At 38.5% G+C, this 25,376-nt stretch overlaps 1 protein-coding gene across 1 annotated transcript in view; it reads left to right on the top strand.

The window, feature by feature from the left end:
* Positions 1 to 25,376, top strand: part of LOC140235842 (uncharacterized) — a 42,172-nt gene that overhangs the window by 12,417 nt on the left and 4,379 nt on the right. Inside the window, 4 exon segments of the mRNA XM_072315840.1 lie at positions 839 to 1,982; positions 2,505 to 2,518; positions 2,683 to 2,857; positions 15,514 to 15,577. Coding sequence (XP_072171941.1) covers positions 839 to 1,982; positions 2,505 to 2,518; positions 2,683 to 2,857; positions 15,514 to 15,577 — 1,397 coding nt within the window.

A 25,376-nucleotide genomic window follows, 5' to 3' on the forward strand; every position in this document is an offset into this window, starting at 1 on the left:
AGCCCGAACTAGAAGTTGTTTACAGGATTGACAGCGCGTACGCGTATGCATGCAATTCATCAAAGGAGCCGCCGCGCGCACAGACGATCGGCAATCTACCATAGGATTACAGGCAGTGCAATAGTACTGAAGTAAAGGAAGGAGGTGTGTCTCATTTCAGAGCTTCCTATTGGCTACATTCTTGAACCCATTTTATAAAACACACTATATGCTACTTACACTATATACTACTAGTTTAAATACCATACAGTTCTTTGAGATCTTGTTCTGTTTTAATCATGCCATTGTGATTTCGTAAATATCATGCCATAATATATTTATTGTTGGTTATGAACATGACTTTCAGAAGTTCAAACAATTTTCTTATGCTTGTGTTGCTTTGATCAATTTTATATCTTGAAAACAATGTTTCTTTGAACCAGGAAGCATATACTGTATATCAAGGAATGTTTGTGTGCATTTTAATTTCATGAATTTCGCCAAGATTTGCAAAATTAAAATGCACATGACAGTTCTTGTCTACACTGTATGCATGCATTGAATGTTAGAGGCAGTTTGCAAAAATTTCATGCCGCGAGAAAAGCCGTCGGCTCCAATTTGTGAAAATCTAATGCCATGACAATATTATGTTTTAAAGTAACACTGAGATGCATACTCAAATATGTGTCAAAGGAGCTTTTATTGGCAAGTTATTCTTTATACAATTCTTATCCAGAATAAATTTGTGCAGCCCCATGGTGTACCAAATTATGTTTGTGATTCATGATGTTACAGAGATACCTGAGTAAATCGCATTCATTCATTCCTCCGTCTCATTTTCAATTTTATGTGTCATCAGCAGTGACAGCCAATGGCGGTTTCTTCCAGCGTGTTGTCAACATGTTCACCCCCAGGAGCCAGCGAGGTCTGGAAGATCCTCCTCCTCCTCCCGTAGAGTCCTCCAGAGGGCGGCCTGCCCCGGGTGCAGGCCGGCCATCGAGGACCAGACACCGGCATCACGCAGGCCACAATAGAGGACCAGGGACGGCGAGACCTGCGCGATGTCACACCAACGCTCTTGACAAGGAGGAGCATAAGCGGGGACTGGTGTCCATTGGCAACTTGGAAGAGGGGATGAGTGGAAATACCCACAAACGAAGTCAGGGGCACAAGCAGCCAGCAACTTCTACGTACCCAAAGCTTCAGTTTGACACCAGAGTACTCAGTCAAAATACCACCAGTACTCAAGCAGAGAAAGTGAAGAAAGTCCAAGGTGACAAACATCAAGTTGATGATGGTGAGGCGGGACCAACATCTTTTGTCAACCCAAGATACAGCTTGAGGGGAAGCACGCCGAGATCCGCTGGTAAGAGCAAGATGTTTGGGAAACTCCACTCCCAGATCTTTGGCACGGAAGTGATGCCAGCTACCTCCATCTCCCATCCGCTCCAAGACGTCGGCGAAATGTCCACGCCATCGCCAAGGAGGCGCAGTTCTGGTGGGTCTGTCCGCAAGAAGCGTCTGTCGGGGGCGAAGATGTCCAGTCCGCGGAACCGGCAGAGTTCATCCAAGGGAGGAGCAGTGAAACCTGTGGTGGTGGCAAGGAGAAGCGGATGGCTGTCTCCTTACTGTCGGCAATTTGTCCAAACACAGCAAGCAAAGTCAAAAGCACCACAACTCCACAGCAACAATGCCTCTCCATCTCGTCGTCACGGCAACCGCATCAGGTCACCGCGAAGTGCAATCAGGGATGCCGCTCTGTCACCCTGCCCTCCCTCTCCAGACATCTTCCATGCCGTCAGCCCGGATATAGTGCTGTCCCCAGACAAAGAGAACAGGTGTCAGCTGGCGTCCCCCTCAAGTACCCCGCCCATCTTGCGTTCAGCATCACGTCAAGCTTCATCCATGGAAAGTCTTAACTCAACACCTGATGGGGTGCTGTCGGTTCTGGGTGACTACCAAGCGCTTTCTCTCAGCGAAGTGAGGTAAGCCACAAATAGGAGGTTGCTTGGTGCATACCATAATCAGTATATTATGGAAATTGTTGAACTTGTCCTGCAGGTGGACAGTACTATCTGTTTGAGTTACAGGAATGCCTAACATGTCATCAATTTTGGAAAGTTATAGGAAATAAACTGTCATTTGAAGAATAATGGCTATTTCAGTTGTGGATGTTGTGAGTACCATCGAGATAATGGTAGAATACGGTCAAGGTGTACACCTGTTCATAACAAGCTTTAAAAGCATGTTCTGTTTTTAAACTGTCACTTTTTCAGTGACAGTGTGATGGTGATGATGAAAGTATTATAACAAATTTGAATTTAAACAAACAAGTTTGTGACATACAGTTGAAAATATTTAGGACAAACAAGTTTTGTATATTAGACATATTTCTTACTTCAAATTCCTTGTATTATGATTACCTCTTACTGGTAATATCAATATCGTTGTATTATGGTTATCATAATAATGATAATAAAAATGATTTATGATTATATGTACAGTTCAACCAAGACTCCGTAAAGCTATAACTCACTGAGTACTTTGTAATCAACCCACCAGAATGCAAAGTACATTGTGCCAGATCATGTCTGTTGAAAACAAACAAACAAGCAAACAAACAAATAAAACAAACTACTTTCTTTCTTGTTATTCTCAGGTCTGGTGTGAAGGGGAACCCCCATCAAACAAAGACCTCAAGAGGGAAGAATGGAGAGATCATCTTTAAGACACCCTCCCACCACTCAATGAATCTCCGGCCCCGGGAACGCACCCCGGGCAGGTTCAACCTACCGGGCACACCCAGAACAGAAGGGCGCCCCCATGTGTCCTGGCAGAATCCTCTCAATGTCCCATCCAGTAGGAAACTGGTCTGTAGGTAAGTGCGACCTACAGTAGACAAAACGAACAAATTATCCTTTGTTAACTGTGTTGAAAAAGGAACTAGAATCAACAGTAAAGGGAGAGGAAAATAATGAAGAGAAAAGGAAGGAGGAGGCAAGATCTCTAATTTTAACAGCAGTTATACTTCCATTATGTCTGGTATTGTATAAACATGAAACTGCAAAAATATCATTGTGGTTGATATTGTTATCTGCTCCATAAAAGATTAAAAATTTGTTAGTGGCTGTCTACACCATGATAAGATTTTCCCTAAATAGTGATGTAAGTTTTAAACAATTCTGAAGTAGTTTATTAGCTTGCTTTTGTTCCTATTCTTTATTTCCGAATGTTGGCAAGAATGGTGATATTTCTTCACAGGTATCTTGATGGTAGTAACTGCATAATTCTCAAACTTTTATGCTGGAGGTTTTTTGTTTTTTGTTTTATGTTTTTTTTTTTTTTAATGCCTCTGCCACGAAGTGTTGCCAGAGGCACTATGCTTTGGGGTTGTTTGTCTGTCTTTCTGTCCGTAATCAATTATGTGGACAATTTTGGAGGTATCCTAATGAAACTTTACATATGTAATGATGTACACGTATGAGGGGAGGAAGTTGTGCCTATCAACTGTTCCAAGCTCATGCTGTAGGTCAAAGGTCAAGGTCAAATTCGTAAAATTTCACTATCTCTCCATAGCTACAATATGCAATGCTTGAAGGTATTTTCTTGAATCTGAGTGTATACATGCATTACCAGATAAAGATTAGCTTGGGAAAGTTTTGACCATGGCGTCAAAGGTCAAGTGAAAATGCAAAAATTGTACTTTTTTATTGCCTTCCTGATTTAGCCCTTTGAGATGCACATTTAACTTGAAAAGCACTCTAAGAGCATCAACCTCCTCCAAGCAGCTGATTTCCACCACTTGATCTTGTTCTTCCATAGATATCAGTGATTTCCACTCTTACATGCATGCTGAAAATTGCCCCATTCCCCAATATAGAAGCCTTTTGTTACGCCATCAGCTTCCAGCTATTCAGTGCCTCGCTCGAGCAGAGACCGCGCTTTAGTACGCCCATGCAAGCCTCAAATATGCGCAGATTTAACTCCCAAGTTCATTGATCCTATCTGCCAACGGCTTAAAAATCCTTCAAAAATCCATAAAAATTCCTGGATCGCTACCAACGTTTAATCATCATTGTGTCATTGTCGACTTTTCCTTTAAGTTTCTTCCAAATCCATTCACAACTTTTTTTGAGTTGTTTTGCACACAGACAAACAAACTTACAAACAAACCAATGCCAATTAAAACATAACCTCCTCCGTTGACGGAGGTAACAATACGAGTATCTTTCCGATTGCTCTTTTGCAGTCTCCCTGATAAGAAATGGGGTGGATGTTGGCAACCCTCATCATAGCTTTGTAGACATACGAATCCATGTCGCTGCATTCACACAGCTCTAAGCTTGTAACAATTTGAAGGGATGGTATTTTTCCACCCACAGACTAGTGGGAAACCGGTACTGAAAGCAATGGAATGTGAGAAGAATCTTTCACTCAACATCGCATGTTAGTTCCCATTATGGGTGTATATGTTGAGTGTTTAACAGCTTTGATAGTCCTGCTGTATTCTTTACACAGTGCAAGCGCAAGAAACTCCATAAATCAATTACAAAATGATGCATGCTGATCTTGAGGAGTTCTGACAGTTTGTTCCAGATATATATTATGTCATGTGTTATTATTAATATATTTCTGTTTCTTTTTCGCTGTGCAGGGGTTATAACCCCCCTTTTCCTTCGGTGGTATTCATTAATGTAGTCTGAGCATAACCCCAATTATTCGGTGAGCTCTATTGTGGACAGACGGAGTTTGCTATTGTGACAGCCTTACCATGACCTCCCTTTAGTTCACCAATACTAGACTATTGTCAATTTGGTAGGGGGGGGGGGGGGGAGGGGGGGAAGGGGGGAATCAGGGGCTGGTAGAGGGGGTTCATAGAGAGAGAGAAACAGGGAATTAAACTCGCATACTCTCGAAGTTAATAGAGCAATGGCTTTGTGGCAGAAAAGCCCACACTTAGCGGCGCACTGTAGCCTTTTTGTGGGCGCTAATCCCGCACTTAAAAGGGTCATTGCTTCCAAAGAATATGCCTCCCCCTTCGCAGGGCGCTTTGTTATTGTACGGGGCACTGGTAGCGCACTCTTGGGGACTCTACCCCCTTAGGCAAAAGTAGGGACTGTTCTTTTTTTCTCTCCTCCCTTCTTCTCTCTTTCTTTCTCTCTCTTTTTTTTCTTGTATTTGAAACTTATAAGGCTGTTATGGGAGTGGAAGTGTGTGGAGTGAAATTATGGGAGCAAATTTGTGGTATGTGGCCGCATGACAGGAATTTATAAAAAGAAGAAAAATTGTAAGCCAGGTTTGATAGCGAGAAAAGTGGTTGGTTCGAAACCGTTTTGGGAGCATTATTAGAGGAAGTGAGATGTCAATTACAAATTAGTCATTTCATTTGCTGCAGGAATATTTACAAAGAGATGCCCGACTTTCAGGAAAGAATCAGTACTTACACTAAAGATCTTGTTGGCAGAAAGGTTATTGGAGAGAACGTAGAAAGTGTGACACATGGATGATTGCAAAAGGAAGTTGAAAATCTATTAAATTCGTCATAACTAGTCGAGAATATTGACACAATGTACAGTCATTCTGGCCTAAGTCGACCTTGGTCGACGGAAAAGTTCTAAACTTGATGGATATACAGTCTGTAAAAATTTTAGACATTGAGAGAAGAAAATTTTGTCATACAATGTAGCTGACCAATTAAGTATATAAAGATATATAAATGATAATTTTGGGACCTGAATTTTTACTACGTTGTATGGAGAAGTTCATTATAACCTTATGTTTGTTATAATGGGAATGCACTGTATATAGAAAGGGCTGGTTAAATCTTAAAGGTAAGCAGAGAAAGATGGAAACAAAGATACAGACAGACAGACAGAACGGACGACATCTGATTCTGAGAAGTTCAAGGATACTAAGTTAGAATACTAGTGTGACAATTGTGTAAATGAGTAAGTGCAGTTTTATTCTCATCAGATTTTTAAGTGATGCATCCATATTTTAACAGAATGGTATATAAGCACATTGAAAAGTGATTAACACCTGTCTGTGGAAGTGGCTCTTAAGTGATGTGACTGTATGTCATTAATACCATTTGACATTAAAAAGATGCAAACATGTTTTATTTTGAATTATTTTCTTATCTTTATATTGCCATATACAAGTACTTGTATACAAATATATATGAAGTATTAATTAAAGTTTCAGATATTTAAAAAAGAAAAAAATATATATATGTGAAACAATGAGGCAATATTTACCCAAGAATGTTTTGGAACAGTAGACACTCTATAATTATGTGGATGAACCTAACAGGTCTTTAAAGGTCAAGTTCACCTTCATAAACATACGGATTGAGAAAATGTAGCGATATAAGTAGAACACATCATTGAAAATTTGAGGAAAATCGGACAATCCGTTCAAAAGTTATGAATTTTTGAAGTTTTTGTGCAGTAACCGCTGGATGAGAAGACTACTGCAGTGTACGATGTCACATGCGTACAACATTATAAGGAAAATATAGAGAGAATTTCACAAAATTTCATCTTTTGAAAAAAGCACACATTCCCTTGACTCGTTACCAGTATATGTTATGGGTAATATCATTCCCCCTGCCTTTAGAAAGAGGCAAGTCAAATGCTCTTTTATCATGCGAAAAACATTAAAATATGTTGAGTTTTCTTAACATTTTCTTTATACTGTTGTACTCATATGACATCACAAGCTGTACTAGTCTCCTCGTCCAGCAGTTCCAACACAAAAATTTTAAAAATTCATAACTTTTGCATCGATTGTCCAATTTTCCTCAAACTTTCACTGATGTGTTCTACTAATATTGCTACATTCTCTCAATCCTTATGTATATGAAGGTGAACTTGTCCTTTAATTAAATGGAACCTAGGGAAGCCAAACTTGTGATGTCAGTTTACAAAGCCAAATGAAAGGAGAAGTGCACTTTAGCAACCCCCACTTCTCAGCATAAAAAGACAGACCGACAGACATATAGACAGCAGACAGACAGAGAAAAAAAGGAAGACAACTCAGTCTGCCATTTGGATACGTGATGGATGCATGAAGCCTGACAGCTGAGGCTAAAGGTGATGCGAATCTCTTTGAAGTAAGCAAACAAAATAGATCATCTCATTTCTGAAGATAGATTAATAGAAGATGCTTTCAATATACTCCAGAAACTCCAGTTTCTTTTTTAGACCAGAAATTAAAGGTTTTCTTCAACTCAAACAAACACTCATGTCTAAACGGACCAGCTTAGAGATGGTCCGTCCTCAGATATCCGGCCATGTTGGGACCGGTGCCCATCTAGATAAGTGATATGGTCGGATCAGGTACACTTATGCAGGCCACTTTTAGATAACCCATGTTGCGTTATACATAAGGGACTGGACTGTTAAATCATTACATAAGGTACTGCTAATTTACTACAGTAGTATCTTAATACGATTTACTTTGAAGATTCCTCTATAATGTAATATTCATCAAGTACTATTAAAATAGGGAAGTAACTCGATATTACTTTAATTATTATCACATTAAAATGCATGTATATTTCACGAAGTCAAAATAATGGTGTTGGTACTGACTCGGGTTAGTTTGTTTGAGTGGTAAATGTTCCACACGTACAGCAGATTAAAATAAAAAAAAAAAAACACACACAAAAAAAAAAAAACACACAAACCCCCCCCCCAAAAAAAAAAAAAACCCTGCTGTGGATGAAAGCAACACGGAGACCATTGAAAATGTCACTGAAGACAACCAAAGAATAAAGGGACTTCAATATGGTCATATTAGATACACGTAGTTTCTTTTTTCTTCGTTCAAGTTTCATTTACACAATAGCGAGCTTTCCTTTAGATCTGCGACGCGAACGCTAAGATGACGCAGCCTCCCAGAGTTGGGCAATGAAAACAGCTGTATCGCGTATGTGCAGAGCCTCACTTTTAGCCTACAATAGCGTCGCCTTTAGCGTTGGCGTCGCAGATCTAAGACTCGCTACTCACTGACCTCCTTCGTGATTCCATCACAGTTGTATGGCTTAGAAGGAGAAGGACATTCTGTAAAGCTGATTAAAATTCCAGTCCTTTCTTAAGATTTTATCATAGATCACGTCATCAAAATGACAGTTCTGAGCCCCATTTCATAAAAAAAAGTTGATATGATGATAGCAACTCTTGCTGGAATGGCAATTGTCATAGTAACGACAAGAATCCAGCTTTCTGATTGGCTGTTGCTATTGGAAGTTACCATTTCAGCAAGAGCTGCTATCCTAACATCTTTTATGAAATTGGATCCTGAACTGCCCATTTCCTTCGATGTTAGATGATTTTACCGAAATCGAAAGAGCCGTCTTACCGTTTTTTTTTGTTGCCTCATTGAATAGTTATGTCAGTAATGATAAACGATACAAAATGATAAAAATGAATTATAGTTTTAGCCTAGTTATTATAGTTTTGTCCTAGTATCGTAAGCAATGATTAAAACAAAACAAAACGAAACAAAACTCGAACAAACGTTGCGACCAATAATTTTTGACGTATGCTCAGTGCTTGGTATACAGAATTGAGATTTAAAGAATTAGCGGGTAATACCATTGCACATGGCACTCAGGAGGGGAATAATCTGCGCTGATGTGCTTTTTGGTCTTGGCGAAAATTGCACCCAAGAAAAGCTGACAATGTACACACATATTTGATATAATCATACCATGCTTAAATCATAGGCACTATGAATAAACTAACAATGGTATTAAAGTACTTCGAATCACCCATAGTTGTTGCCAATTTTTTTTTTTTTTTTTTTTTGGGGGGGGGGGGTGGAGGAGGAATAAATAACCTCCAGGGAGCTAAATTATCTTTCCCACATAAGTTCCGGACCCCGTGAGAGAATGTATGAATATTCATTAGACCGTATGACGTAATCATTAACAAGGCGCTCTAAGAATGGAAAAAGAACGTCTGCTTGCAGCGATATCTCGTGTGGCAAATGGTATACGTTCAGACCATACACTCGAGGTCCCAGGTTCGAATCCCACTTTTTGCTTCAAATCCCACTTTTTGCTTTTTTTTGGGGGGGGGGGGTACTACATTTCTTAATTAAATTATTGAACTTTTAAAATTTTCAACACACCGAAAGTATTGCATGTAATACAAATAGTATCTCACATTATATTGCCGTTTATTCCGTCAATAAATTGAAGTTTTTAGACTTGGGGTCCGGAACTTATGCGGGAAAAATAATTTTGCCTCCAGGGATTGCATTGCTATGTTGGGAATATAGAGATCTGGCTGCTACGCTTTGCGACTTTATAACCTTCTTAAATAGTATTTTTAAACCATCCGGATCGGACGGAACGTCCTGTAGTTACCCTCACCACCAGTCAGTAATTTGGGACTGTAGTTGGTCCCGCTTCATCACTCTTGCTACCCCTTGCACATGTTGCAATTGGAGCCAGGAAGTTTCCTAATGCTTTTCTTCCCCCTCTATTTGTCTGTCTGTCTGTCTGTTTCTCTTTCTCTCATTCTGTTTTCAAGACCTCATGTTGCTCTTTTCTATGCTAATGTTATCTTAAAAAATCCCAGCCCCTTTTTCTTTTATGTCGCCATTGTGCTGGGGTACACTGGAGATTAATAGGGTGTCAGGGTTTAGACTGTGGGGGGAAAGGAACCCCGGGGTGCCAATTCTTACCCAGAGGCGGGGACCCTCTACAGAAAACTCGCCCGCAAAAACAGGCTGCACACACAGGGCTTGTCAGAGGGGGGTCCAGGGGAAGTGAGGAGCTTGAATAGGTCTTCATTATTGTAGATTCATACTGGATAATCACTGAAAAATCATGTGGGCTTTTCACGATGTCTACAGACCAAGGCTGATGTTAGTTTAACCCTAATAAAAGAGAAGAGATAAAAAGATAACCAGGAAAATGAAATGAAAAACTTTTCTGTGAAAGATTGCAACAGTTACAATGGCTCACCAAGGACTGGAATTCTCTGTAAATTGAGGAAACCGATTCACGATGTATCTTGACTTATTAAAAGTTGTCAAGGGCTAGATCCCTTCGGATGTTCTCAGAATGTTTTAAGTGAGAGTTTGCTGTTTAAAACTCCCGATGCACACCGAGGATTCGTACAGGCCGGATTTACCTTTCGCTTCTTCTTTTTCTTTCTTTTTTGATATTTATTTACGTGAAGGTCTGTTGACAAAGTACAAAATGTTGTATACGGTGTAATATCTACAAGGGTGTTCGTAGTAGGATGCTGAGTCACGTCTTCCAATCCCCACAAATGTTGGACTTTTCGTAGAGTTTGAGAATTATACAAGAAAACCAGTCTTGATTAAGCAGATTGGAGTTGAAATCAACGTCGCTCTGTATCTTTGGTCTCAAGTGGGGAATGCAGCTTATTGCTAATGGTATGTAATGAAAAAAAAAAAAAAAACCCTCAAAAGAACTCAACATCCAGGCCTCATTAAAACCAAGCAAACATCTGCTTCTAATGACTTCAGAGAGAAAACAGTACCGTATATGTTCCCCCCCCCAAAAAAAAAAAAAAAAAAAAAATGCAACTGGACCCTCCGCAATGATAGCTTTAAAAATAATGAATCAATCCAAATATAATTTCAGGGTATGAAACTATAACTCATTGCCCACATCTTACTGAAAACCCCATTTGATTTGCTTCAGTGGTCAAAGAGAAAGGAGGAATTTTGTAGAGCATGTCAGGGATCTCTTCCCTCCAAGTTCTGTCCATTGTGTTCAACATCAATATGCAGTACCAAGAGCATCCAAGTGCTAAACTTGGAAGAATCAAACTCATGACATGCTTTACAACAATCCACATTTCTCTGTGACCGCTTAACCAAATTGAATTGGGTTTTCTGCAAAATAGAGCTAAGATGTTATGTTTTAAGCTCTCGAAGTAACATTTAGACAGTTTAATCATATTGGGAGTTTATCATTGTGCAAATCCGTTTGTATTTTTTTGGACATACTGTATATCCCCACCAAGTTTTACTGATCAAACATCATGAGCATTGCAATTTCAGACCGGAGAATTTATTTGCCAATGTTATATAAATGTGATGTCTATGTAACGGAAATATTAGAAAATCAAGCAATCCAATTAAGATTTCTGTTTTAAGCAGGCATCAGTATAGCAGGGGCGAAGATCATATTACTGACTCAGCAAAATTTAACCACATTTGAAATGATCTTCATTGTGAAATAAAAAGTTGATACATCCGTTTATACATTATGCAATTTGTCGACCCACCCCGATGGACTAATCTTACTGCTGATGGCGTGAGAGGTTTAGGTAAAGTTGTAAGACTCCCAAGAACTATGCTTATGTGACAACTCCATAGTTTATCAAAAGATGAATAAATGAATAAATAGATAAAATGAAATGAAATGTAATAAAATGAATTGAAATGAAATGAAAAGTTATATAAATGAAATGAAATGAAATAAAATAAGGTAGGATAAAACAGAAAATGACATGAAATAAAATGAATGAAACAAAAACAAAAACAGACAAAACAAACGGAAAATTTTACATTTCTTTTAATTTTTTCATCTCGTGTCCAATTTATAAAAACACAAACAAAAACAAAAACAGAAAGAAACGTGTGCTTGATTACTTTTATATACGGAAGTCAATTTCAGCATGGTTTAACTTAGAGGACCTGAAAGATTTCGGATGGCATTAGATTATACGATGTGCAACATATTATCCACTGTCAAGTTTTTCAGAGTTTTTATCAAGAAATTTGATTATATTGACGATTTTTGGCGTGTGTTCCGAAGTTTCCTAAGAGAGTTTGAACCGCGCCAATCATCCAGTTGTTTTGACTTTTGGAGAGATGACATGGAAGAGAGAGAGAGAGAGGGAGAGAGAGAGAGGGAGAGAGAGGGGAGAGAGAGAGAGAGAAGAGAGAGAGGGAGTTACTGCATTCAGATCTGCTTTGTTTCGGTTTTTGTTTCTTTACATTTGTAACCTGGTTTCATGTAATGTCAAGTGCAATTTTACATGCTTTTCCCAAATGAGTGAAATTGCCTACGAAATAGCAATGATTCTGAGCGCCTGTCGTGAATACTCAGAACTGATCGATCAATGTGTCGTGCGTACTGCTTACATCATTATTACGTCATCACATACTTCTTTGATAATGTTAGCAACAACATAAGTCACAACGGATTACACTTCAGTTTGACAATCACTCATGCATACTTGCCAACTAGTAAGATTTTATCAGATTCAGTAAGATTTTTTTTTACGTTAAAAATAGCAAAATCAGATATTCTGTCAGAGAAATCAGATTTCTAAAAAATATTTAGATATACCTTTCATGTGTATTTTCTGAAGATTTGACCGAAAGTAAGATTTTTAACTTCAGTTTGCATATAAAATAAGATTTTTGCAATCCACGAGTAAGATATTTCATCTTGAAATGTTGGCAGGTATGCTCATGTTGTCATTTGAATGGTGCTAACTGCTTCGATCTTTTAAGTGCTGACTACCTCGAATCGATAACGGATAATGTAACATGGTATCTGCATGGTGCGCTACGCCAGAATACTACGAATTTTGCCCAGGTCACCTGGTGTTCAACAACGCATACTGTAGAAGATTTAATGACTTTCTGTAGTTGAAACGCTTTATGAACACTTGCTCGTTACCTTAAGCCGCCAAGTTCAGTTTTTAACAAGTAAAATGAACGGCAATCATTTTTTTATGCCTCCGCCACGAAGTGGTGCCGGAGGCATTATGTTTTCGGGTTGTCCGTCCGTCCGTCCGTCCGTCCGTACGTCCGTACGTCCGTATACGTACGTCCGTACGTACGTCCGTCCGCTTTCGTTTACGCGATAACTTGAGTAATATTTAATGGAATTTTACCAAACTTGGTCCAAGTATGAAGTATGATGGGGCAATGATTTGATTAGATTTTGGGTGAAATCGGCTAAAGGTCAAAGGTCAAAGGTCAAGGTCAAATCATGAAATTGTATCCGTTTACGCGATAACTCAAGACTTGATGGAGCAAATTTCCCCAAACTTTCTTGGAGGATGATGTATGATGGGACAATTACTTGATTAGTTTTTCAGTGAAATCGGACAGAGGTCAAAGGTCAAAGATCAAGGTCAAATCCTAAAATTTATCTGTTTACGTGACAACTCAAAACTGGATGAAGCAGCGTTCACCAAACTTGGTCCAAGGATGATGTATGATGGGACAATTAGTTGAGTAGATTTTAGTGACATTGGCAAGAGGTCAAAGGTCAAAAGGTCAAGGTCAAATGCTAAAAATGTTGCTATTTCCCCCATATCTGTGCAATGCCCGCAGTTATTTTCTTGAAACTTTGTGTAGACATGTACTACAGCGTAAAGATTATCCAGAGAGAGTTTCATGTCATAACGTCAAAGGTCAAAAGGTCAAAGGTTAGGTGAAAATGTTTCAATATTACTTTTCTCGCAAATAGTTCAATGTATCTTCATGGAACTTAGTACATATGCATGTACTGACTGGCAGGGATTATGTAGGGAATTTAGGGGTCATGGGTCAATAGTCAGGGGTCAAAGGTCAAGTTCAACTCCTCAAAATGTTACTATTTTCCTCATATACTAGTAGTATATGCAATGATTGCCTTATTAGTTTTAAAATTTAATATAAATGTACATGTATTACTTAATGGAGATTCTCTTGGAAATTTCTAGCCAGAAGGTCAAAGGTAAAATGTTAAGGGTCAAAGGTCAGGTTTAAATGCAAAAAAAAAGAAGATATATTTTGTACTGTAATTACACTCCTTCTTCATACCTTGAAAATTACACTCAATGCATAAACTTATAATAAGATCGGTCAGAAGTCAAGTAAAAATTTTCAATTCCCCAAATATGCGTACCTGCACTCTTTAATAGACAATTATAGCAAATCCAGTTCGTGGAAAGTGAACATTCCAGATATTTCTGCCAGTTATGTGAAACTGTCATTACACATTGTGAAGACATTGTACTATACACCTATTGGGAGAATAATGCATTATGGCGGAGGCATCAGTCGCCATAGCGACATTTCTAGTTGTTTATTATTTCTTTTTCATACAACAATAAAGTGAATAGTGAAAGTTCATTAAATGGAATGAAGTAACACACGATATCGTGCAAATCACGGTGATGTGATGGTTAAAAATCGCTGGATGTGTACATGATAGAGGTGATGATAATAGCGTTACACGGCTCCCTTTGGAATGCTCTCAAAGCGTCAATGGAATTCCTGTTTGAAGAAAAATATACCCCAAACATTTTTGTATAATACGTATAAATGGATTCAGTGAATGCAGAAATATTAGAAGACACGCGTCATTGAAGTTTAGGAGAAATCGGACGATGTTTTCAAAAGTTATATCAGTTTAAAAGTTGTTAAATTGATGTGCCGTCATCACCGGATAGGACGACAATACTTAGTGATGTTACAGTTTAGTGATGTGAAGGAAGCATAAAGATAATTCCACATTTGTTTGATTTTTCTTGTATGATGAAAAAGCACTTGACTTTCCTTCTTAAGAAGATAGGGGAAATAATATTATGAAATTTTGTTACATTATGTGTATGCTCCTGATGTGCTGGTATTCCCCTTCAAATGGCCTTTGAAGGGAAAACAGAATACCCCGCGCTTCAATATGTTCTATAGAGCTGTGATAATCTAAAAGTTGCTGAACCTTACCAATTGTTAAAAAAAAGTGATATTTTTAATTGACACGTAAATAGAAAAGATGCGATGTCAGCTCTATCTGATTTGCATACTATGAAACTTTGACCAATATCGTCGCCCATGATAACATGTGAACCTTACACAATGTACCTTCACACAACTTTCTTGCTTTTGTTGGACTTTCGTGAACTTGAACAACTTTGCTATCTGTAATTCTCACTCTCTTGAACATAGTATGGGATTTGGGATGCCTCTTTTAAGCTGCAATTTGTTCATTTCCGAGTGATACCCCCAAGAACATTCTAGGAAAGGGATGTCAGCATCTCTAAAAGGGACCAGTGGTGGGGTGAAACCAAGGACAAAGGGGGAAATCCCACTTGGGGGATGGGGGAGCATTGCATACAATGGAGTTAAACAAGTTGGGAGGGGCAAGTGTAATTGGATGCGATTAGCGGAAATTAATGGCACGTGCAAGCCCTCGATGTTGGGACTGGTAAGCACATCAAAAAGCACAAGAGGAAGGGGGGGGGGGATGAAAGAATAAACAATAAATGAATCATCTTTTGTCTTCCCACATGTCAATGTATATTTCCGATCGATAGGAGCAAGCTTGACTGCAATTTAAGAAGTTTTTATTCTTTACACACGTCATTTTTTTTTTTTTTCGTACTGATGTCCACATTCTGTGTGGTATGCTATTGATTTTCGTGTGAAAGGGGCGCCGTCTACTGCCTTGCAATGAGGTTAACACCTCAATGTGCAAATGGGCTAAACTTTGAATTGCATCGTTTTCTTTTCTATTTTTTTTTTCCCCCGATCGTGTAGATCTGCGAGAGCCGAGCATTCTTTCAAGTCCTTCCACACGCCGACCCCGCTGCGGAAATCACAGGTAAGTCGTTTGATGGAAGTTATATCCTTCCTTCTCCGTGAAAAAAGGCAGGTGGTGCGAGTGAAAAATCTTAGAGTCTTGAATCTATATATGCGTTTCATAGCTTAGGACATCGATAAGATGCAGCGGATATATATCCCACATTCAGTGCACCGTATTTTGACAACTTAAGCCAAGGCCAAAGGGAAGAAACGAAGGTTCTAAATTGCATTTTCAATATCTGTGATGGGGGAATTTACAAAGGCCCACCGACGATCAATGTCGTTTATCGTTTGTTTTAATTACTCTCGATGTAAACTCGTTTTAGAATGTACGGATGATAAGTAGAGATTTATAGCAGAAGATATTCACATTGGTAATTACTTTAAAGATATTTTGACATACTTTAAGCTGTTAAGAAAGTCAGGGAAAGGTTAGAGTTTGATCTGTGGTTTGAAGAGCAACACCAAGCCATGCTTCGGCTGATTTTAGATAATCTTAACTTAAATCAAACAAAGAATGAAAGTGGTTTCGTTTTAGTCAGACATAAAATGAGAAAGTCATGGGAATTTTGAAGTCCCATCAGTTTTTAAGTTGCACATGTCTTTTTGAAGGAAACAGTAATATTTGTTGCATCCTTTGACCTTCACTTAAAATGCATGTAATCTCCTCTTTTTAGACTTAAATTGATATGAATATTCTGTTTCCTTCGCAATAACTTCGTCCGAACAGCGTTGACCAATGAAGATGGCAGGGGTTACTCTACCGAATTGTCGAGCAAATCTGTTGACGCGTATTTCTTCACAATCTCACATTAAAACACTTAGATTGTTTAGTGGTTATCATGCCATTGCTCCACTTGATTGGAATTATGGCATGACTGACACAGTAGCATTGTTTTTTTTTTTGACAAATAATTTCGAAATTCCTTAACCTCTCCCATTAATTTATTCAAATTCAAGTTTTGCCGGATGTGCGTTCATTTATACGTCATTCTACTTGCGATAGCCAACTTGAATGAAGTGGATTTGCGCTTTAAAGTTTCATGGAATGTATACAGTGAGGGAATATCATGAATAATCGTGTTAGGCATTTGGCGTAACTGATCTGCGCAAGGGATAGAAAGTAAGGATCCCGTTTCTCAACATTTCCTTCAAGAATTATTTCCTATTTGTTCTGTTCGTGAAGGGATTGGATATCAAGGGTACAAATGCTTGTCCTACTTTATTGATTATTTGAAATGGGACATGTATCCTAATCAGATTCTGATTGGCTAAGAATTGGTCACCTGATATCGCCATGTGTATTTTTCCTCTCATATCGTCCAAAGTTTTTAATGTTTGTTTCCCGTCAAAAAAAATAAGGAAAGATTTGCCCCAGTTTCTAACATAAAAGTGTTACTCTGCGTTTGCAATCGACAAACTTGCTTTAATGTAATTGTGACCGTCTCCAGAAATTTTCTGCGTAATTTCGTCATATCTTGAAGTTTATCAGTATATCAGGAAAAACTCAATGCATCCATTTATTTTTCTTTGAAGGTCTGTTGAAGACCAATGTTCAAAATTTGAGGTCAGCAACTTGACTGTTTCGGTCAATAACTCCCTCATCCTTACCTGCTGAAATGTCAGCAAATTTAAGGACATGTATGTCGCTGTATTACAGAAAGGTAACTTTAAAAATTATATTTTTGGCAAATCCTTTTGGCGGTCTGTATAAGGGTCACGTCTTCAGATTTCACTGTGTATTCCAATAACCCAAGATTTCTGTCTGATAGACACGTTTATAAAAGTTAAAACGTAACACATGGGACCTAAGCGATTTTAATCGATCAGTTGAATTTTTAAGGAAAGAGATCATCGAAGATCAAAGGCCAAAGCTGAGGTTGAATGCTGTAATTCTGTTGTTCATGCAAAGGGTATTGTGTAATGGTACATAAGCGCAAAACTGTCACTGTTCATTCAAAAGGCGCGAGGATGTGGTGATCTCAATTTTATCAAACTTTCGACAATACTATGAATGAAAAGAAAGTCTCAGATTAATGTTTAGGAAAAACATTTCTACAAGTTTGGAGATGAAAGACCAAGATCGAATATTCATTTCCCTTGCGTTTGAAAACATTGTATTAAGCGTATTACAAATGTAATGTATTATTATTTTCCCAAAATAAGATGGCGTCATTTTGCCAACTATACATGATTGTATAGTTAAATGGACTAAAAATAAGAGACTGATAAATTGCCCTACATCGAAGCAATAGGCACTACTAAAACACTGATCAATTCAGTGCATAGTTTTATTGCAACCGATTGACAAATTGCCCCACATCGACCTAAATAAGCACTTTTAAAACACTGATCAATTCAGTGCTTATTTACGTCGATGTATGTAGGGTAATGTGTCAATCAGTTGCAATAAGAACAACTCGACGAAAAAATTTTATCAATTTGAAAAATTAGAAAGTTACGGACTTATCCAATTTAAGATGATGCCACCGAATAGAAATCTTGGTCGCGGCCAAGTCTGCAGACCTAATGAGTACATAATGCCATCCACTTACAAAATTGTAAAGGTTTGCGCACTCGATATCATGAAAGTCATGGTTTGGTTAATGATGTAGAAGTACCAGCAAACAGCAGCAGCAGCAGCAACAACAACAACAAGCAAACAAACAACACAAAAACAAAAACAAAACAAGCAAACATTATTTATATTTTATAACAATACAAGTTTTCTTTGTGACGTCATGTTTCATGAGTCAACCTTGTCTACGATGAATCCAAAGGGAACGATAAAAGTCTTCGACTTAGGGCCTACGTGAAATTTCGTATGTTTGCATTCATGCGCGGATAGAATTTTTCTTCGACTTCACCAATTTTTCGACTTGTGCGTGGTCGACTTAAGCGAAGTTGAACTCCCGTGAAGATTTCGTCTAGGTCAGAGGGAGACACGTGACATGATGGCATTATCACGTCACCTAATTTGCATATTATGCAGTTGCCATTGATATCACCGGTGCGTAAAAAGACATGTGGCACTCTATTTTTTTTTAGCGTAGATTTGATGAAACTTCTATAACTCTGTGTGTCCGCTTTTTACGCCATTTTTCTTTTTAATCATGTTAATAATTGAAGGCCATCTTTAACACGGCGTGGAATTGCACTTCACACGCGCCATTCGAACGAGCGCATCTGTCGTTTAAGTTTATAAGTGACAACTTATTGCAGTGCCTCCCCCCCCCAAAAAAAAACCAACAACAAACAACAAACAAACAAACAAACAAACAAACAAACAAACAAACACAACAACAAACAACCAAGCAATCAAACAAACAAACAGAAAAACAACGGAGAACAACCTGAAAACATTGTTACGTACAAATTACTAAATAATTAATCCTCTGCGTCAAGCAGCGATGCCCTTTCTCAACTTGGGGAAAACGCCGCCACGAATTGAGGCCTTGCTATATGATGCAGAGATCCAAGTTGAAGCCGCGTCAAATCTGTCGGAAGTCACTAAACCACAACTCCTGCACGTTGGTTAACTCTGTAAAGTCTATGATTTTGCTAAAGTGTTCATTTCAAGAACTTTGCCTTGAATGTGGCGGCGGTAAGACTTGGAAGGGTTAAGTGAAAAGGGGGAAAAAGGGGAAACTCCTTCTGGGCTTTTTCTGTGTTTGCAGTGAGAAATTGGCAATATGGCAAATCCTTTTTTCATTTCATTTAATCCTATTATCCGCTCTATAATGTTATCATGATTTCGGCAGGTTGAGGGGAAAAGTTGCCACATGCCCCCTACCTACATTAGCCCTTCTCTCTTTGCTGTGCCACAAAGCAGGAAAAAAAAAAGAAAAAAAAAGGGGGGGGGAGGGGACCCACGGAGTGAAAGAGGTCTTCATTTCCTCCATGGTTAGTGCCCCACGGCTGATCGAAGCCGGTTCAAAATAACAATCTGCGCATGAGCAGTAAGACAGAGAAAGATATATATATATATAGAGAGAGAGAGAGAGAACCTGTGTGCATGTGTTGTGTGTGTGTGTGTGTGTTTGTTTGTTTGGTTTTTTTTTCGCCACGAGTGCGGGACCGTTTTCGAAAATCCACTGCACTCAATATTTTTCAAAAGGAGCTGCGTCTTGGAATACACGTTGATCATTATCTATATGCGGCATGCAGTATAGTAACCACAGCGAATGTTTCAAACATGTATAGGTGGATACATTCCCTTACCAAAGTAAACACGTAAAATGCCCTCAGAGTATCTTCAGCTCTCCGACATATAATTCTGTCGGTCCCAATGTCTCTAAAAACCGCTGACGTATTACGCAGATCGATTGCCTATGGAAATGACACGGCAAATTAAAACGAAAAATTCGATTCCTGGCACACGTCCGTTTTGAAAAGATAATGTGGCATACCAGTTCGATCGAGACACCTGTGAGATGTCGGATGTTGTTTTTTTTTTTTTTTTTTCTTGTGGGAAAGGAACAAAAGCAGACGCAGATATTTTTTGGTTCTTATCGCAAAAGAAAAAGAATAATGATAAGTTTTTGTAGTATTCCGATTATAAAAGCCACAATAAACGAATGACTTTAAAAGTCATTCTATTCCATCTGCTACTGTGCTTGCATCTTCCAGCAGTTGGTCATATACCTGCAGACTCCCATCATGAAGACAAAACAAGCAAAATGTTTGTTTTTGTCGTCTGTTTCTCTCTTTCACAAAGTAAATGACAAGAAGTTGCATTTCTTCACAAATTAGGGGGAAAAGAGATAATTACACCTGAATTTGTACAAAACGCACACGCACGCGCGTGTCGCTCACACTTTCCTTATTTTTTTTTTTATACATATAAAACTTCAACTGGTGGTGTCCATGACTCGAATTCATCATTGTTCAGTATTCCTCCTTAAAAGTTCAGTCTTGATCAAAACAATAACTAGCAAATTTACCGCATCGCTCACAGTGATGTGTTAAAAAGAGAATGCCTTTAATAGTACACAATACACGAGTTGAACCAATACACTGTAGTCCCCCCCCCCCCCATCATACCCATATACAGTGGGAAATGTTGAATACTGAGTGGTAAAAGAATGTGTCCATCGAAAACAATAGCAACAAAAGCGGACTAAACAAAGAATTAGAAATCATCACTTCTGATTTAGAAAAGTGTCATATGAAATCTGTCTGGCCCTCTCTTCATTGATTTCTGAAGTCCTGAAAAAGTCTTGAAAAAGACCAAAACTTAGCTGTGGGCCAAACGTCATGTCCTACTTTTGAAGGACTTCTAGACTAAAACCGGATTAAATATGTCCTAGTCTTAATGAAGTCCTAGACTTAGCTGTGGATTAAACATCACGTCCTACTTTTGAACAAGTTCTAGAGTAAGTTCTGGATTAAACATGTCCTAATCTTGAAGATGTAATATGGATTAAACACTATGTCCTACTTCTAAAGAAGTTCTAGACTATGTTCTGGATTAAACATGTACTAGTCTTGATGAAGTCCTAAATTAAGGTTGGGCCAAGCATGTCCTACTTTTGAAAAAGTTCTAGACTAAGTTCTTGATTAAACAGGTCCTAGTCTTTAAGTCCTGGACTTAGCTGTGGATAAAACATCATTTCCTACTTTTGAAAAAGTTTTAGACCGAGGTCTGGATTAAGCAGGTCGTAGTTTTGAAGAACTCCTCAACTAAGCTGTGTGTTAAACATCATGTCCTACCTTTTAAGAAGTTCTAAACCAAGTTCTGGAATTAACAGGTCCTAGTCTTGAAGAAGTCCTAGACTTAAAACTGGTCCTTATATAGTCTTGAAGAACTCCTCAACTAAACTGTGTGTTAAACATCATGTCCTACCCTTTAAGAGTCCTAGACTAAGTTCTAGTCTTGAAGAAATCCTAGACTTAGCTGTGGGTTAAACATCATGTCACCTTTGACGAAGATTTAGACTGAGGTCCGGATTAAACAGGTCCTAGTCTTGCAGAAGTCCTAGACTTAACTGTGCGTTAAACATCATGTCACCTTTGAAGAAGTTTTAGGCTGAGGTCTGTGTTAAACAGGTCCTCGTCTTGAAGAACTTCTCAACTAAGCTGTGGGTTAAACATCATGTCACCTTTGACAAAGTTTTAGACTGAGGTCTGGATTAAACAGGTCCTAGTCTTGAAGTCCTAGACTAAGCTGTGAGTTAAGCATCATGTCCTGTTTTTGAAGAAGTTCTATGCTGAGTTCTGAAATTAGCATGTCCTAGTCTTGAAGAAGTCCTAGACTAAGTTCTAGATTAAACATGTACTAGACTTGAAGAAGTCCAAGACTTAGCTGTGGGCCAAACATCATGTCCTACATTTGAAGAAGTTCTGGACCAAGTTCTTGATTAAACAGGTCCTAGTCTTAAAGTCTTAGACTTAGCTGTGGATTAAACATCATGTCCTCTCTTTGAAAAAAGTTTTAGACTAATGTCTGTATTAAACAGGTCCTAGTCTTGAAGAAATCCTCAACTAAGCTGTGTGTTAAACATCATGTCCTACTTTTTAAGAAGTTCTAGACTAAGTTCTGGAATTAACAGGTCCTAGTCTTGAAGAAGTCCTAGACTTAGCTGTGGATTGAACATCATGCCACCTTTGAAGAAGTTTTAGACTGAGGTCTGGATTTAACAGGTCCTGGTCTTGAAGAAGTCCTAGACTAAGCTGCGGGTTAAACATCGTGTCCTGCTTTTGAGGAAATTCTAGACTAAGTTCTGGAATTAACAGGTCCTAGTTTTGAAGAAGTCCTAGACTTAGCTGTGGATTAAACATCATGTCACCTTTGAAAAAGTTTTAGACTGAGATCTGGATTAAACAGGTCCTATTCTTGAAGAAGTCCCAGACTGAGCTTAAGGTTAAACATCATAAATGTCCTACTTTTGAAGAAGTTCTAGACCAAGTCCTGCATTAGATATGTACTAACCTTGATGAAGTCCTATCGACAAATATAAAATACTATACAAAATGCACTCTTTGTGTCAAGAGTGTAACTTTGTTACGTAGGAGAGTCTGTTTTATTTCCGACGAAAGTCCACTTGTGTACTAAAGCATGTTTTTCGATGTCACATTAAGGTTGTAGTCTGTTGGCGGGAGAAAAAATATACAATTCTTGATTTTGTCTCTATTTCCTTGAGCATATTTTTATGCAACATTCTTTTTTTTTTTCACCGAGAGAAAGACAAAGAAGGAGAACATTATGTAGGAGGAAAGGAAAAGGGAAACTTCGGACATCTACTCTATAGTTTAATACGTGCCCGCTTTAATCATCTCGGCTTTATCCTTTCGCAACCGAAAGTCTCAAATTGTATTGCAGCTACACATAATGGTCAGGCATACAGCTTCGGATGGGTTAAATAAAGTGGATGTATTCCTGTTCGGAACTAAGTTGCTTCGCAACAGAATGCAGCCGCTATTAAATATCGCTCTTATGCCATCATGCGCTCCTCAATGTGAGTGCGAGAATAGGGGCTCCGAAACCTTCTCCCCCTATCAGTTGAGCTGTCCTCTTCCTTTAGGGTCAAAGGTCAAGAAGAAGATTGCCAGCGGTGAGAAGTGGGTCGCCTGCACTTTGCTTGTGACCCAGGGCGTCTCTGCCATCGGGCGCCGGCTGTGCGGTAAAACTGCTTGTTCAACTTCAGTCCTCGAGAAAGGGTTCTGGCAAATATATGCGTTATCACTCCCCAACAAAACGCAGTCGGTTCTGTGTCAATAGCAGCAGATTGATCACAAATAAAACGTCCGGGGAGGAAGGAGGAGGGAAGGGACAGAATGTATGGGAAAGAAAAGGCGGAAGAAATTGATACATTGGTGGAAAAGAGCTCTGGAGTCCCGAGTAATGTGTGCCGAAGTAATGGCATTCTTTTCAACAGGTGGAAGTTTGCCTAATGTTATTGTAAATACGGGGAGGGTACGAACTCTGTGAGGGTGGACGGGAAGGGAAGGTGGAACTGAAAGGGGGTAACGTAGTTGGGAAACGCAAGGCGTTCGGAGAGCCGAGTCAAACAGTATACCTCTTTCTTTCTATCGAAATAAACATCTATCTATCCATCTATCTATCTGTGTATGTATGTATGTATGTATGTATGTGTGTGTGTGTGTATGTTTGTAGAGGGAGAAAGAAAGAGAGATAGATATATGAATAAAGGGAGAAAGAGGGAGAGATAGAGATCTGCTGTGTTGGATTGACGGCACACTAGTTGGTAAAAGAAAATGAAACAAGTTTGCATAGGGCCTACAGAATATGAACAGACATTTGAATTTAACAGACATTTAAAGGCAATGTAAACCCAAAGAGCAATGTGGATTGAGTAAAAGCATTAACATTAATAGGAAACATCAGTGAAAGTTTGAGGAAGATCGGACAATCGATGCAAAAGTTATGAATTTTTAAAGTTTTGGTGTTGGAACCGCTGGATGAGGAGACTACTAGAGGTTATGACGTATGAGTGGACAACAATATAAAGAAAATATAAAAGCAATTCCACAAAAAATAACTTTTATAGCAAAATGAAAGAGTACTTGACTAACCGCTTTCAGAAAGCAGAGGGAATAAGTGCTACCCCTATAATATGTCAGTATCAAGTTGATGGAATGTGTAATTTTCATGAAAAATGAATTTCTATTGAATTCCCTTTATATTTTCTTCATGTTGTAGTCCTCTCATACGTCATAACCTCTGTAGTCTCCTTACCCAGCAGTTCCAACACCAAAACTTTAAAAATTCATAACTTTTGCATCGATTGCCCGATTTTCCTCAAACTTTCGCTGATGTGTTCTACTAATGTTACTTCTTTCACTCAATCCACATTGCTCTTTGGGTTTACGTTCCCTTTAAAGAGGAACACTATTGTGTTTAAAAAAAGGAATTCATTCCTATACTGTGTTACTGTGTACATTTATACACACGTAGTGGACAAGAAAAACATAAATTGTCAAAGGAGTTTATATGAATTGTTTATAATTATGGAATTATGGACTACGTCACAGGGGAATGTAAAAATTTAACATAAGATTTTTGTGTTTCGCAAGTAAGTTTCGTGTTGTAATATTGAAGACTTGTACAAATATGTTGTATACAGAAACCAACGCAATTTGTGGTGTGTGTTGTACCTTTCTGAAGTGTATACAACCTGTTGTTTTTATAATCTTTTCGTAAGGGATATAGCAGTGTGTGTGTGTGTGGGGGGGGGGGTTGAAACAGCTACACGATAGCATGACACTACCAACCAATGAGTTGTGTGTCTAAAACTTTCACATTTACACTCTACAAGTTACAGTATCATCCACTGGAATGATACGGCGAAGTAAATGAAAATATCACCCAACAGAAACAAAAACAAATTGAGGGCATGCAAAATATTGTTCTCTCTTATAGCGGCAAATCGCACAGTAAAATAGCAATAGCCCCGAACTATTTTGTGTAATGGAATGAAAATATGACAAGCTGCCGGGGATAAATCAAAAGCGCAGGTGTTTTCATCGCTTTCATAATATAGCGTTAAGACTTTAGGCGGGATAAGTCAAATCTGTGGTAAATAGCTGCTCTCCGAAGCAGGAAATTTGTGGTGTCTGGTCATTGCAAACATCGTCTTATTTTCTGTTCAATGCATATTTTTGTTTTTATGTATTTTTATAGCTGTAATATACTTTTTGCAACACTTGTAGAAGACCTCATTTTCAACACTTTCACAAGGAAAATGTTTAACTGGTGAAACATCTAACTAGATTTTCGGTTGATAAGTTAAAGGTCCTGTTTACCTTTGGGAGAAGTGATTTTAAAAAGTTCAAGATATCACATTTGATGCATAATG

The sequence above is a fragment of the Diadema setosum genome, chromosome 12, assembly GCF_964275005.1.
Source record: "Diadema setosum chromosome 12, eeDiaSeto1, whole genome shotgun sequence".
Taxonomy (NCBI): Eukaryota; Metazoa; Echinodermata; class Echinoidea; order Diadematoida; family Diadematidae; genus Diadema; species Diadema setosum.